Source organism: Musa acuminata, chromosome BXJ3-4 (assembly GCF_036884655.1).
Source record: "Musa acuminata AAA Group cultivar baxijiao chromosome BXJ3-4, Cavendish_Baxijiao_AAA, whole genome shotgun sequence".
NCBI classification, from domain to species: Eukaryota; Viridiplantae; Streptophyta; class Magnoliopsida; order Zingiberales; family Musaceae; genus Musa; species Musa acuminata.
The window spans coordinates 6,712,430-6,728,397 of NC_088352.1; the positions used below are offsets into that span (position 1 = coordinate 6,712,430).

At 48.1% G+C, this 15,968-nt stretch overlaps 2 protein-coding genes across 5 annotated transcripts; both read right to left on the reverse strand.

Annotated features, from left to right (window-relative positions):
* Window positions 1–835: 835 nt before the first annotated feature.
* LOC103980973 (brassinosteroid LRR receptor kinase BRI1-like) lies at window positions 836–4,602 on the reverse strand. Its single transcript, XM_009397526.3, has one exon. It carries the CDS (start codon window positions 4,470–4,472, stop codon window positions 1,020–1,022), a length of 3,453 nt encoding a protein of 1,150 aa, XP_009395801.2. The 5' UTR covers window positions 4,473–4,602; the 3' UTR covers window positions 836–1,019.
* A 2,876-nt stretch (window positions 4,603–7,478) lies between these two features.
* LOC103980974 (pentatricopeptide repeat-containing protein At4g18520, chloroplastic-like) lies at window positions 7,479–12,067 on the reverse strand. Of its 4 annotated transcripts, XM_065146307.1 has the most exons (4): window positions 8,519–12,067; window positions 8,344–8,422; window positions 8,058–8,181; window positions 7,479–7,689 (listed from the first exon to the last, which is right to left on the reverse strand). In XM_065146307.1, the coding sequence occupies exon 1, from the start codon at window positions 11,881–11,883 to the stop codon at window positions 9,130–9,132; it is 2,754 nt and encodes a 917-aa protein (XP_065002379.1). In that variant the 5' UTR covers window positions 11,884–12,067; the 3' UTR covers window positions 7,479–7,689; window positions 8,058–8,181; window positions 8,344–8,422; window positions 8,519–9,129. The 4 variants fall into 4 exon arrangements, with proteins under 4 accessions (XP_065002379.1, XP_065002381.1, XP_065002380.1 ...); XM_065146309.1 differs by lacking the exon at window positions 7,479–7,689 and having other exon boundaries at window positions 7,852–8,181; window positions 8,344–8,407; XM_065146308.1 differs by lacking the exon at window positions 7,479–7,689 and having other exon boundaries at window positions 7,852–8,181; window positions 8,344–8,412.
* Window positions 12,068–15,968: the final 3,901 nt, after the last annotated feature.

Genomic DNA, 15,968 nt, shown 5'->3' on the forward strand with positions numbered 1-15,968 from the left:
TCTTCCTCCGTGATCTGTACGTTCCGGAACGCAAGCAGGCAAGCAAGCAAGCAGGCGACTGCATCAACAGTTTAGTAGGTCGTATCACGTGGTAGAGGCACGTGAGAGAGGAGACGGGATGACACAAGAAGAGGGGGAGGGGCTGTGCTTTTGCTTGTCTTCATCCATAAAGCGTCTCTCCTGAGATGCGTGCAAAAACATGATGAATGGGCAGTCTGGCACCACAGCTATTTTTAATACAAGCGAGCACGGCTTGTACTGGCATCGATACTAACGCACGAGCATCCGAATCACGTTGGAGATACATAAAAGATGACAAAAGCTTGAAGAACCTTTGACCAGATTAAGGCAGGAGAAAGGGTCGATGATCTGAAACCCGGGCATCACGAGTCGTTGATGCAACCCCACACGTACCCCCGATCTCTGCGGGACCCCCGCTCGCATGAGAATCTGTGCTGGGCTCCGGTTGGCCAAACTTTGTTTTGCTGTCGGTCGCCCTACAGCAGACCAGGGCTCAATTTAGGACTCGGGAGCAAAAGCTGGCATGCTTGTTTTCTAATGGAAGGGCCACATGGGAGAGGGGAAGCAGCACTGACTCGAAAGCACGCAAGACCACGAGGGTGGATGGTCAGCATCGCCCATTCGACGAAGAAAAATTGGACGACTCCTTGGCGATGGATGCTACATCACCATACAGGTGATTGTGGCCATCGCCTTTTAGGCAAAAACGTACGTGAACCAAGAGATGCAACGGGAAGGTTAATGGGGGGTTGGAAGCAGGTCGATGCGAGAAAGGGAATGCAGAGAGCAGTGGTTCCACCACCATTGCTGAGTGTTGTAGAGTAGAAAATTTCACTTTGTATGTACAAAGAACATTGGCCTAATGCGTATGAGACCGAAAAGAAGCATAACAAACTTATATGGTACATTCCATGACGAAACCACACGGAAAATTTGTGTCCAACCATCACTGCACTGCACCGCACCGCAGTGGTGCGAAGGCCAGAACTGAAATGCTCTTAACATTTTTCTTCTTTGCTTTCCTCCTTCAAGCTCATGTCCACCTCGGCGAAGGCGTCATCCACGGAAGCGGCGGCGGCGGCGGCGGCGGCGGAGGCGTTCGAGTCCACCATCGACCCCGCTTGTATCTCCTTGAACATGGCCATCACCTTCAGCATCGTCGGTCGCCGCAAAGGCCTCTCGTCGAGGCAGGCACAGGCAATCTTGAGGTGCTCCAACAGCTCCAGCTCGACGGCCGCACCCTCCTTCAATAGCTCCGGGTCGAAGACGTCGCTTATCCTCACCTTGGAGTGCTGCTTCACCCACCCCACCAGGTTATTGTCCCCAAAGTCCGACGAATCCGTCGGCGACCTCCCGGTGAGAAGCTCCAGCAAGACCACACCGTAGCTGTACACGTCGCCTTTGGTGGTGCACCTGAAGCTCTGGTAGTACTCCGGCGGCACGTAGCCCGGCGTGCCCGCCAGTGTCGACACGCTCAAATGTGTGTCCACCGTACTCATGAGCCGGGCCATCCCGAAATCCGAGACCCTTGCCTCCAAGTCCTCGTCCAGAAGCACATTGCTGGACTTCATATCCCTGTGGATGATGTGCGGGATGCAGTTGTGATGCAGGAACGCCAAACCCCTGGCTGCTCCCACCGCAATCTTCCTCCGCGCTGCCCAATTCAATCTTAGTCCCGCCTTCCTCCTCTCGTGCAACACGTCTTCCAGACTGCCGTACTTCATGTACTCGTATACCAAAAGCCGTTCCTCCCCAACCTTGCAGTAGCCCAACAGAGGAACCAGGTTGCGGTGCTTGACCTTTCCTATGGTTTCCATCTCGGCGGTGAACTCACGATCACCCTGTCCGCTGACATGAATCAATTTCTTTATGGCGACGACGCTTCCGTCCCTCAGCTGCGCTTTGTAGACATCACCGAATCCACCCGAACCGATCTTGCTGTCATCGTGGAACCCGTTTGTGGCTTCGATGAGGTCTGCTAAAGTAAGCTTCATGAGCGGCTTCTCGAATGTGGCGAGATTGATTACTAAGGTCTCCTTGGTGACGGTCAGCTTCCAATTAGAGATGCCGGCACCGGAGTAAGAACGGCTGTCGATGTAGAAATCCCTGGAGTTGTTGCTGTTACCTTTGCCGTTCCTCTGCTTCTTTCTCTTCTCCACTGCAACTATGACCAGGCCAAAAATGCAAAACACGAAGACGAAAACTCCCATCGCGATGCTTCCGGTAAGATAGGCTTGTCGACGATGGGTTTTCTGATGTTGGTTGCCGGAGTCAGCACCGGTGTTGCCTTCGCAGGAGGGGAGAGGGAAGCCACAGAGGCCTGAATTGTTCTCGTACCGGTAACGTGGGAAAGTCGCCAGCTGACCCAATTCCGGTATCGACCCGTTCAGCTTGTTATTGGAGAGGTCGATCTCCGACAGCATGGCGAGGCCAGAGAAGGAGGAAGGGATTGGACCCTCCAGAGCATTATGAGAAAGATCCAGCACCGCCACAAACCGCAGGCTCCCTAGCTCCGTGGGGATCAGACCGGATAACAAATTGTGGCCAAGATTGAGGATCATGAGGTAGTACATGTTCCCAATCTCCTTTGCGATCTGGCCGCTCAACTGGTTGTAGGAGAGGTCGAGGAAGATCATGGAGCCATTGTTGTTGAAAGTGTATTGGGTGCTCCCCATGTAAACCCTGGTGAAGTTGCAGATTCGGTGGCTGGGCAATCGGTTGAGGTCCTCCGGCCGAATCCCAGCAAACTCCAGGAGGTTACCCGTGCCACGGCAGTGGCTGCTGATCCCGTCGTTCCGCAGGTAAACATACCGCTTGCCGGTGACCAGGCCGACTGCAATGTTTCCGGACTGCTTGGCCAGGGTCGGCGGGATGGACCCGTTGAGCTGATTGCTGTTAAGGTCGAGCCAGATCAAGCTCTTGCAGTCACCGAGCTCCGGCGGGATGGGGCCAGAGAAAGAGTTGTTGCCGAGCTTAAGAATGGCCAGGTTGCGGAGCTGGCCGATCCAAGAGGGGAGGGGGCCGCTCAGCTGGTTGCTCGACAAGGAGATCCAGTTCAGATTGGTGCAGTTGACGAGCTCGGGAGGGATCGCTCCGGTGAGGCCATTGTTGTCCAGAATGAGGTTCTCCAGGGTCCTGATGTTGGATAGCTCGGCGGGGATCTCGCCCTCCAGCGAATTCTGCCACATGATTAGATCGCGAAGGGAGGAAAGCGAGCCCAGACTGGGAGGAATGATTCCGCCGATGTAATTGAGGCTGAGATCGAGGGAGACCAGCTCGGTGCAATTGCTCAGCGATTCCGGAATGACGCCGGTGAGTTGATTGTTCTGCAAGTAGAGCTCCTTCAAGCCGAAGTCAGGGCTCGGGCAAAGCCCCGATGGGATGGGCCCGGTCAGGTGGTTCGAGCTGAGGTCCAGCACCTCGAGGAGCGGCAACTTGGAGATGGAGTCCCCGAGGCTCCCGCTGAAGTTGTTGAAGGCGAGCTCAAGGAACCTAAGGTTAGGCATGGAGGCGAGGGCGTCCGTCGGGAGGTCGCCGGAGAAGTTGTTATTGGAGAGGCTAATGGAGGTCAGCGAAGTGCAAGAAGAGAGGTCGGAGGGGAGGCTACCGGCGAGGTGGTTGGAGGAGAGGTTTAGGTAGAGCAAGCTCGGGCAGCGGCCAAGGGCCCCGACGCCGAGCTCGCCGGAGAGGCCGGTAGCCGAGAGGTCCAGATGTTGAAGAGCAGAGCAGTTGGTGATCTCCGGGAACCTCCCGCCGTTGATTCGGTTGCCGATCAAGTCGATATGGCGGAGACCGCCGAGGCTAGAGAACAGCCACCGAAGTTCGTCCTGCCGGGAGATCTTGTTGAAGGAGAGGTCAAGGGTTTCAAGCTTGAACCCCACAGCGGCAGCTCCACCGGCAGGATGATTCCCGACGGAGTTGCCGGAGAGATTGAGCGACTTCAACCCTGAGCAAACCTCGGCAAGGGCGTGGACGTCGGCAAGGGAACCAAGGAGCATGTTTCCGGAAAGGTCGAGCTCGGAGAGCAGTCCCCCGCAGCGAGCTTCGCCGGCAGCGGCGAGGGTTCCCGTGAGGTTAACGGCGTGGAGGGTGAGGCTCTGCAGGCTCCCTAAGGCCAGAAGCGAAGAAGAGACGGAGTGGAAGTCGGTGTTGAGGGGTATTCCCCGGAGCGCGACGGCGACGACGTGACCGCCGGCGTCGCAGCTGACGCCGGCGAACGAGCATGGGGATAGGTCGCCGCGGCTCCAGCTGGGGAGGATCTGGGGGTTGGAGATGGAGGCCTTGAAGGCGATCAGGAGGTCCAAGTCGCCAGCTTCGCTGGATCCGGAGGCGGACAAGAACGAGAGGAGGAACAGGAGGAGGGTGGAGGAGGAGGCGAAGACGCATCGGGGGAGCTTTGTTGTCATGGCGGCTGCTAGGACTTGCTGCTGCTGCTTCTTCTTCTTCTTCATGGGATGAAGCGAGCGGAGGAGAGGGTTAGGGAACCGCAGAGAGAGAAAGGAAGCAAAGGGAGGCGAGTGGAAAAGGATGGGAGTGAGGAAGAGAGCGACTCATTTAACAATGACACAATTAGGGAGAAGGGTGGGGTGGGGAGAGACTGCGGAGAGGGAGGGAGGGAGGGAGGAGAGGGTAGAGGGTTCAGCCCAACAGCTGGGGGTCACATGGCGTGTGCCCCTCCCCATCTTTACCTACAGCTAGTTTCCTATTAATTTATCGTCTCATCATATCCTTAATTAATCGCGTGCGTCTTGTAAGCGTTGCAATGAATCCCCGCCATGTACGTGGGGAAGGTCAGCCCTCCAGGAATGGCTTACGCTAAAAAGCTCCATGTAGTATGAAGAAGAAACAAGTCTTCTGTTTTTTCCTTTTATTCTCTTCTTATTTCTACGTATTGATTCCACGTTCACGTACGTCATGGGTGTACTTCCTCCACAAAAATATGATGTACGACTTATCTAATTATCGAAGCCTGATTGGCAAATCGACTCACCAAGGGTCGATGCAAAGGGATGCTGGCTATGGGGGCCACGGTGATCCCCCAGTTGACTTCTACTGTGGCAGGCCAAAAAAATACCCACTCAATTTTTTTTTCTTCTTTAAAATAGCTCAAACTGAATCTAATTAACGCGACATTACTTAATCTATCAGGATGTGGTAAATTTCGAATGGAATATTTCGATTAGGATGATTAACTTTAAATCATACAAGTGTTTCTAAATGTATCGTAGAAGTAAGTGATTGCATCTGCTTATCACGAACACATGTTTAAATGTTTGATGACGAGTGGGTTGTGCAGTGCAATTACCGAATCACCCCTGGTCTTGAGACCAGGCGCAGGAGAGAGGGAAGGAGGGGTCATGTGTTTCCTGTTCCGTCGGACGATACTACCCCAGGGGCCCGGGTGAAGTGGTGGGGGGGGGGGGCAGATTGGTAATTTTGAGAAAGGCAACATCTGGGGGTGGGATAACAATTACATGATTACGGATGTGAAAGGCAATATCGGAGTGGGAAAGGCTACGTGACGACGGACACGCACATGTGGAAAGGAACGTCGTGGGCGGCAACGACTAAGAAAGAAGGAAACCAACTCGCAGCCCTAATAAATCTGGACGGGTCACCCACCAATAATAACGAACAAAAATATAAGAATGAAAAGAAAGGGTGGAGGGCGCGGTCAAACGGGAGAGGAACAATGCGTTAAATATTTACTACTATTTATCTTCATTTCTCTTATTTTTATTCTCGCCTGGGTTGGGTTGAGTTGAGTTGGGTCGGGTCGAAAACAAGGACGGGCGGGGGTGGTCCAACATGTGGGTGGTACGTGCGGATGTCCGCGTAGCGTGACCGTACCGCGACATGGGGAGGACTGCGCTCTCGTTTTTCCTCTCAACCGGAACGGATCGGATGTCCACAGCCGTGGGATGCAGTCGGGGAAGAGGTCGGGCGTGACTAAAGACAAGGAGGGGCGACCTGATTCCACCACCACCACCACCATCATCGTCATCATCATCGTCCCGCCGTTGCCTCCTCTCGGGGGCGGAGACTGGCACACGTGCGGACGCGAGGGTTGTGGATAGGACGCAATTATTGGTGGGGGTGGTGGGTGGAAGCAGACGCAGACAAAAGGGGAGGAGAGGGGAGAGTCCCGTGTGGGCGCTCCCTCCCCCACGCTTACATTGTAATGATGGCCGACGTCACACGGGGGGTCCCCACGGCTGGCTGCCTCTCCCATCACGTATGACATTATTTAGGAACCAAAGGCAGGAGATTAGGGATTGGTTGATGCGGGAGAACGTGGGGGCTCCTCCGCCTTTTCGGCCGTGTCATGCGCAAATCAACAAGAAGATTAAAGCAGGAGATAACATTAGCTAGCCAAGTCTAGGGCACTACTTTAGATTATGACTAAATAGATTGCAATTGAATCAATCATCGACTGAATTCATATCCAATTCTAATACTGACACGGCTGGTTTCCACCATGTCTATTTTGTTCGTTCACGTAATTTTATCATCCAGAATACAAGGGTTTGTATTGATATTCATTTATGTTATGAAAATAAAAAGGTTGATTATGATAATTTTTATCATCCAGTCAGTTTTCGATTTAGATTCTTTACATCATCTTACACTTAATCCACTCCAGTTTTATCTAAAGGAATGTCGGATCAAATCCAATCCATTCGGTAGCACTTCTTTCGTTGCGTGGCCTCCACTCTCGTCTCCTCCAACTTAAAACAGTACCAATAACTAACACAGTATAACATAAACTCAGGCTGATTTTTAATGCAAACAGCGAAATTAATTTGTAAAATATATGCCACATCGAACTATAATGCTCGATTGGATAGCGGTAGACTTAATGCTTTCAGTTGCATCGACTGAATTCCTGAGAATTTGTCAAACAAATAGACTCTCTATCGTAAAACCAAAGGAGCGTGAAGGAGATTGGAGAGGGAGGGAGAATTTTCAAGCACTTGGAAGAACCAGCAATACGTCTAATGCCAGTGATAGATGAACTATCTAGGCACTAAGGCTGTTCCTAACAGAGTAAGGGAAATAAAGTAAATAAGGTTGGATATTTCTGTGCTCACATGAACTCCTGGACACAAACTCTCTGAGCACCTTTCTCCACCTATAGAAAAGTTGCAGAAACCCTAACACCACCACATAAATTTAAATTTCTGTTTAGGTCACCTAATCCGTAAAAAAAAATGTATAGATATAGATTTTAACTCATGCAGCTCTATTTTCCATTTCTTCAGTTGTTTGTGATTTTGACCATAAAGAAAATTAAATTGGATCCAACCAAGATGAGTTTACGTACAGAGACTTGGCTCCATCAAGCACACTATGTTCATCATGATTTCCAAGAGAGTAGGAAATCACATGCATTTTTTTCTAGCCCTTGGTCTATATGGTAGTGAGTAGCAACAACCTAACCAAGACAGGTTTCTATATGAATTAAAAAAGAATATGATAAATAAATGAAAGAAATGATAGAGAATAGTTGGCACAAAATGGAATTAGACACTCAAAAACGATTTGCATGCAGCCTATGAACTACTAAATTTATCGTCCTTAACAATTACAAGATAGCTTATATGTCTGGATTTACAACTTGCACCTCACTTTTTCTTCACTGCAACATGACTCTTCAACCTGAAAAGCCTATTCATATCACCAAGTAAAAGATCTATGTTACTTTCTAAACCAAGTTTACAATAGATCATATATAATTGAACCACCATCAGAATCCTCACTCCAGGAAAGAAAACTATGCAAGTTTTAACTTTACTAGGTAACCATGAAGTACCAGAAATAACAAGAGCAGAGCACAAATATAAAACCATGGAATAAAAATATGCAAGTTTTAACTTTTTTGTACATGTTACAGGTATATGCATGGTCTAACTTGGAAAAAGCTAGCACAACCATCAGTCATAATAACAGGGAATGCAGTAAGATATTGGGCATCTAACTAATATTACAGAACTCATTGCAGATCACAAGAAGTAACCGAGAATTACAGGGCATACCTCCAATTGAGCTGCTTTTGATCCATAGTTGCTGTTGTTTTTCTGAGACCCAATCTTTCTTTTTTTTTGTGATTTTATAAGGACAAATACTGGAGAATCTTGAACTGATCTGCCTCTTCAGTCCCTATCATCCAGATATATATCTTTATGTCGACAACAATTGTACAAGACCAAATGTGTCTTATCCAAATATTTCTTATCCAATTAGAGTTTAAAGTTCATAATGACCTCCAACAGACAAAAAAAGAAAGGAAGAGCTTATACCATCAGAATTTTTTAATTGTACCTTCAGAGATTTTCACATGATTAGGCATGCAATGGCTGATTGTTAAAATCCACATATGCTGCACCTGTGCTGCAGTGAACTGCAACTTATAACATACTCCATTTGATTAAAAATATCATGCCCAAAAGTATACAAAAAAATATATATACTCTCATTTCTTAAGAACATTACTGACCTTTTTCATGATTACTTTTGGGTCTCTCTAAGGAGACTTCTTTGGGCACAAATGTATAGTTTAATCAATAGAAGCTGAGAGTTTGTATAGTTTATCAAATGTATCTCCTTCATGAAGCAGTGAATTAGCCCAAATGCTGCATCACAAAAAAGGTTAAAGCAACGGAGTTTCTGGCACCAGCTGAACTTGGAAAAACAACCAATTCCTTCCAAATTCACTTGGATGAACAATAAATGCAAGCAGAAACTTATTTTCTGCCTTTCTGAAAAGATAGATAGCTTCTACACTTTCTTCTTTCTGTGCAACAAAATCGTCATCTCATTTTCTCCATACACAATTATAAATGAGATCCTCTGTATCCTTGCACTGCTGACCCTTCACCTCCAGTTTGGATCATCTACCTCACAAAGTTGGAATATTAGGGAACTAAGACTGGATGACTCAGTTTCCATCGCATATAGTTACCTTGCCATGCTTCTTGTTACAGCTCCATATTCCCATCGCTGTAGCATAAAGCCAAAATAATTCTGAACCCAAGCAGAATCAGTGACTCTGGTACATATGCGATCACTGAATTCTCCTGTTGCATCTGCCTAATATGGCTCTCTTATTCAAACAGGAATGCATAGTATATTTCCACTTGCACCATCCGATGATCGGTTGACTGGCTTGAAATAATCCATTCTTTCATCCAAAAGACTCAACTTGCTGTTACCTAACAAGACCAGTATAAGAGCATTGTCCCAAACTTTTTCCAAATTTATCAATTCATGTAGCTCACTTGGTCGATGTACTTTTTTGGCATATGCATTATCACTGGAGTTTGGTAGTAACACTCTGCTTTCTAAGATATCTTCAATCATATCTGAAGAATTATCGTGTATCCTGTACTTTGTATGTTCATCGTCCAAATGTGGAAGGGCAGAATTTTGATACATTTCACAAGTAGCAAATGCACTCAGGTAGGAATTCACCAAACATTCGTAAGAATAGGTACCTTTCTTTACCTTTTCCAGTTTATACAGTCCAAAAGCTTTAAGATTCTTTCCTCTAACAATGGCATCCTCCGGACACCCAGCGAACACATAATCTGGCATCCCCTCTTCTCTTACTGACATATCATCAGTAACCTCCCTGAAAATATGGGTCTTTTCAGATTCTGCAGACACTCCAACTAATGCATTTCCCATGTCAACATCTGAATCCAGACCCATCTTCACTATGGAGGCATGTATTTGTCTTCCAAGATCAATTGCTGCAGAATCAGTACAGCTCCTTAGAATTTTGCCAAAGGACACTGGCTTCACATGCAAACCACTTTGCTGCATCTGAAATAACACTTGGTGTGCTGCAGTGCTTCCTCTATTTTCTACGTAACCAAGCACTAAAATCGCATATGAATAAGGATTCCAACTTTTCATATTGTAAAAGAATTTGCAAGCACTGGCCATGCACCCACATTTGACATAAAGGTTTATAAGAGCATTTCCGGTGACAACATCTGAGAAAAATCCGCTCTTGGCTATACAACAATGAATTTGCTCACCCACCCTCCTCAACTGCATATCTGCACAAGCACTAAGAATAGTAGAATAGCTGAACTGATCAGGAACAAACCCCAAGCGATGCTCCCTTACAAAAAGGTCAATAGCTTTTTCTGGTTGAAAGTTCCAGCAGTACCCAGCAAGCATGACATTTATCAGAATTAGACTATGTGGCAAGGATATGCAGGAGAAAAGCCTAACAGCACTGTTGATGTTGCCACATTTAGCATACATGTTGATCATAGATGCACTTGTAAAGATGGAAAGTTCAAATCCAAGCTTTAGAGCCAGACAATGAATCTGCTTGCCCTTGTCTACATCTCGAAGGCCAGTGCAGGCATTAACAACAGTTACCACAGAATGCTGGTCCAAAAGAATACCGCTTGTCCTAAAAGCACAGAAAACCTCAATAGCTTCTGCAAACTGCAAGTTCTGAATGAGGCCTGCGATGATTGCAGTCCATGAGACAACATCATGTATTCGCATGCTATTGAATGTTATATGTGCATTCACCATGTCGCCAAACTTGGTGTACATTGAAATTAAAGAATTGCCCACTGGAAGACAAGACAGGTGTCCGGATTTCAAGAAATTTGCATGGATCTGGGTGCCATCCTCCTTGCAAGAGCACAGGTTAAGAATAGCAACTAAGGCTCCTTCATTAAGACTCACGTTCAAGTTAAGAAGTTCCTCTGCTAGATTCACGGCCTCTTCTCTGTAACCATGCAAATGGTATCCTGAAATTAGTAAGGAATACAAAGATGCATCTGGCTTTCTAATCTTTCTATGAAGCTTGCGAATGTAATCCACTTCCCCGAGCGCCGTGAGTAACTTGACAAGCTCAGCTACCACAAAGCTGTCAGCATCCTTACCAACTTTTATGGAGTAAACATGAAGGTTCCGGCAAAGCTCCAAAATTTGCAGAGCTGATGCGGCAGCTGTCACAACTCTCAAGGTCACTAACTCCATAACAAACCCAACACGACACATGTCCCTGCAGAGCTCCAGTGCATGAATAAGGAATCCATTAAAAAAATAGCCCGAAATCATAGCATTCCAAGCAACTGGGGTCTTCACCGGAATTTCATAGAACACCTTCAATGCATCATCCAAATCCCCACATTTAGCATAAACACCAACAAGCCCGACCTCCACAAACCTATCAAGCCCTAATCCCCTCTTGATGACCAATCCATGGACGAGGACGCCCATTTCGAGAATTCCAGATGCCGAGCATGCATTCAGAACCGAAGATATCACGAAATGGTTGGGACACCAACCGGCCCTCTGCATCAGCCGGAACGCACCGTAGGCCTCTAAAATGCAGCCACAACGCACGAAGCCAGAGATGAGGGTGCACCAAGAGATCAAATCTCTTTCGGTCATTCCATCAAACAGTTTGGCGGAACAGCCCATCAGCCCAACTTTTGCGTACATATCCATCAAGACATTGCACAAGAGAAGATCCGAGTCGAATCCGCGTGTAATCAAACGAGCATGAAGCGAGCTCACCATGCGATGATCCCCGGATCGCAGGCATTTCCTGAGCGAATTGACGTAGCCTTTGACATGGAAGTCGCCGCGGAAGACGTGATCGAGAGGAGCCAGTATCTCTAACAAGTCGGCTATGCGACCAGCGCTGCTGCAAATGGGCTTAGAGGAGTGGGTGGGATAGAGGGAAGAGGTTGGAGTGGCAGATCGGAGGTGATGGGCGGGGTTGACGAGGAGGAGGATGGAAGAGGATCTCCTGAACATAACAATGAAAACAATGGAGGAGGTCGAAGTTGGGCGTGGAGTGGTGTTGGGGGCGGAGATGGGCATGGTGGGGTGGGGGCCGCCGCCGCCGCTGCAGGTGCGGAGGGTGGCGGCGCGAGCGAGGGTTCAATCAAACTGGGCCGCCATCGACACCATGTTTCGTCCGATGGAAGAGGGAAGCATGTTTGAGATTCGTGCGGCTGTGGAATGGTTTCGTTTGTTTTGGGTCCGTCTCTTGGGAGGGAGTCACTCGTCCCGACCGAGCCATTGTGTCGTTGGCGGAACGTGGCACTCGGACGCGATCCAACACGACACCACAGCCAGATCAATCGGGCACTGCCCAAATTGGACGGCCCAGATCAATCTTGTACGACTCTGCATGCCCGAGGAGCCAATGATGTAACAGAACTATATCGTTGCCCGTTCCAATCCATTTACTGTAACGATATTAAACCCCTAAATATAAACCGGAATGAATTATTATTTCTCGTCCAATTGCTTATCTTTTCAGTATCTTTTTTCCTTCTATCTGCCTTTTTATCTCTCTCTCTCTCTCTGCTCAAGTCTTTTCTGACCTTATATTGCTAACCAATTTTATTCCTCTAACAATGCTGTCCTTTTTTCTCGTTGTGTTACTGTTGGATGAACTATTTATTATATGATATTTAACTTTCTTTTTGTCAAAATGATGAAAACGAGATTTAATCCAAAAATTTTACTATCGATAGTGAAGATTCTAATCAACCTATGTAGCTAGTCGATATGAACTAAATTAATTTAACTATATTTTAAAGCATCAAGCTAAAATATATCGGATGTGATTTTGAATCTCAAAAGTTGGTATTGAGTAATTTATCTTGAATTGATTTATTCTTTTTTATCTTATTATTTACGATTGAAATTTATTCTCATTTACGTTAAATTTTATTTATTTTGATCTCTCTCTTTTTTTTACAATATTTTTTATGTGACATATAATTTTGATTTTATTTTATATATTTTTAAAAATAAATTTAAATTAGCATACAATGTGATTAGTGTATCTTTAGTATTGGATGAGAGTGATCGAGATTAGAGACATGAGTGGTGATAGGGGTAAAAACAAATTGGACGTAACACACCCGATTTGACGTAATACACCCCGACGTCAGTCACCCCTAGACGGCACACTGCCCCAGGGGGCGAGCATTAACACCAACGTAATGTGCACCCTCGCTCACCGTACCCAGACGACCTCCTCGTCTGACCCCGCATGATCGGACGAGGCAGGGGAAGGCGTCGGCCAAGGTTCGCCATACCCTGCGGCGGCTCGACCTCCCACGCAACGCCCATGACGACAACAGACGCAATCAGGTGTACGGCCCTGCCCCGGTAGGATGGCGCATCAGGTAACATCGAACTTACCTATAAATACCCTCGGGCTTCAAGCGAGCCAAGCAGGCACACAAAAGCACGACTTCACCCAAAAACTCCTCTCCCAATCACTGACTTGATCGTTGGAGGGGTCGGGCCGAACCGCCAACCCGACCTTTGTGCATGTACTCGACTGAAGCTGACCCTACTCGGCGTCGCGGAACTTTCCAGCCAGACCCCCTGCAGCGGCTCCACGAGATCCCAAGGGGAGCCACGTCTGATCCCAACCATTCGGAGCCCTGAACCAGCCGCGTCGACCCCGAGGTCACGGCTAAAAAAGTTACTTACCGTAACAGATTGGCGCTAGAAGGAGGGTCGTCCAAATGTCAAGCGATCAGCGAATCCACTTTGGTGAGCCCTCGGCCGCTGGGCTCCCCACCCCAGGGGGACACCCCCGCATTAGGAATCCCGTGACGAACGCCCCGCAGCGGCGTTGGAACGTTACTGGCAACTGTTCAATAATCCAGGCTTGTCGCCTCCCGACGGCGCACCCGCTGGCCCACCGTCGGTGTCACCCGAGGCCTTTCACGACCTCGCTCATCAAGTCCGGGCTCTAACAAGCATGGTCCAGACTATCATCCCGATCGTCTCCCAACGAGCTCCTCCGCATGCGACCCGATCTTCGCAGCAGCAGGAGACCCTCGTCCAGACTCACGTACCGCTTCCCGAGCTCCCTGGCTCGCCTCGAAACCCGATAACTCGGCCCGGGAGCCGGGAAGCAGAAGATACGACGAGCCGCCCCGAGCGCGAGGCTCCGTCTGTCGACTCTACAAATGCCCTACGAGCTCAGTTACGCCTCGTCAGTCAAAGACTTGACGAAGTACAACAGGAAGTCCGTAAGTCGAAAGGAGAGCTCGGGTTAGACGGACAGCAAAGATCCCCGTTCACCCCCGAGATCCAAGATCAGGCAATCCCGTCACACTTCCGCCTCCCCTCACTGGACGCGTATGACGGTGCCGCTGACCCAGCGGACCACGTGGCCGCTTTTCGTGCCCAGATGACGCTATACGGGACTTCTGACGCCTTGATGTGCAGGGCATTCCCAGCAACCCTGCGGGGGCCAGCCCGCGCGTGGTATAGCAGTTTGAAGGCTGGAACCGTCGTCTCCTTCGACCAACTCGCCAAAGATTTCGAGCTTAACTTCCTGGCTTACGCTTGACCAAAACCGTCCGTGGCATTACTCCTCAGACTCAACCAAATGGAGGACGAGTGTTAGAACCCTTGCAGATTCTAAACTTGGGGTTGATCTCTTTAGGGGATCGGCCTCCTTGGAACTCTATAGGGGTTCCTCCCTCCAAGTTGCTGCTCAAAGGCTGCAGAAAAGATTCATCTATTGCTTAACAAAAGAGAAGGAATACATGGTTATTTATAGGGCTTCTAAACCCTAACTCCTAATAGGACTCTTACTTCTAACCAACTCCTAATATGACTCATACTCAAGACTTCTATTCCCTTACAACTCCTAATTCTTCTCTTAAGAAAAAACCTCCTAACAGAATGTCTCTCTCAATTAGGACTCTTCTAGTTAGAGTCCTAACAGAGTGTCCCTCTCAATTAGGACTCTCCTAGCTAGAGTCCTAACAGAATGTCCCTCTCAATTAGGACTCTCCTAGCTAGAGTCCTAACAGACCCGCCCTCTTCAAATCAGCCTTGTCCTCAAGGCTGAGATTCCATGAACTCAGGGAACCGGGTCTTCAGCTCCTCATATGGTTCCCATGTGGCGTCTTCAAGTGGTAGATTATTCCAGTGCACTAGTACTTCAGTAGAGGGATGTCGGCGACGCATCACGATCCTGCGATCGAGGATGGCCTATGGTTGGGCTTGAATAACTCCATCCTCAGTTGTGTTGGGCAGTTGGATCTGGGGTGACTCGTGTTCTCCCAACTTGGGCTTTAGGCATGATACGTGGAAGACAGGGTGAATTTTGGCATCCTCAGGTAATTTAAGTCTGTATGCCACGGCTCCAATACGCTCTGTGATCTGATAGGGCCCATAAAAACGTGGGGATAGCTTCATGGAGGCTCGAGTGTTGATAGAGAGTTGTTTGTATGGTTGTAGGCGAAGATAAACCCAATCTCCCACTGAAAATTCTTTTTCACTTCGTCGTGTGTCGGCTTGCTGCTTCATTCTGGCTTGAGCGGTAGAGAGATTATCTTTTAACAGTTGTAAGAGTTTATCCCTATCAATCAATTCTTGGTCAACCTGATCTACCTTGGCCGAGCCAATTACATACTTTGGAATCACAGGTGCCGGTCGACCATACAATGCTTCATAAGGGGCACATTTTGTAGATGAATGATATGTAGTATTATACCACCATTCGGCCCAGGGAAGCCATTTCGCCCACTCTTTTGGTCGGTCGCTAGCGAAACACCGGAGGTACGTCTCTAAGCACCTATTTACCACCTCTGTTTGGCCATCAGTTTGTGGATGATATGCTGTGCTCATCTTGAGTTTGGTGCCTTGTAACTGAAATAACTCGGTCCAAAATTTACTAGTGAAGATCCTGTCACGATCACTTACGATGGACCTTGGCATCCCATGCAGTTTAACAATATTTTCTATGAAAATCTGGGCAATACTAGCAGCAGTGTAGGGATTTCTCACAGCACAAAAATGAGCATATTTCGTAAGTCGATCAACCACCACGAGAATCGTGCTTTTACCTTTGGAAGATGGCAGCCCTTCAATGAAGTCCATGGAGATGTCTGTCCACACTGAGTCTGGTATGGGTAGTG

Coding starts and splice junctions, on each gene's coding strand:
- LOC103980973 (XM_009397526.3), bottom strand. CDS start 4,472: ATGAAGAAGAAGAAGAAGCAGCAGCAGCAAGTCCTAGCAGCCGCCATG.
- LOC103980974 (XM_065146307.1), bottom strand. CDS start 11,883: ATGCCCATCTCCGCCCCCAACACCACTCCACGCCCAACTTCGACCTCC.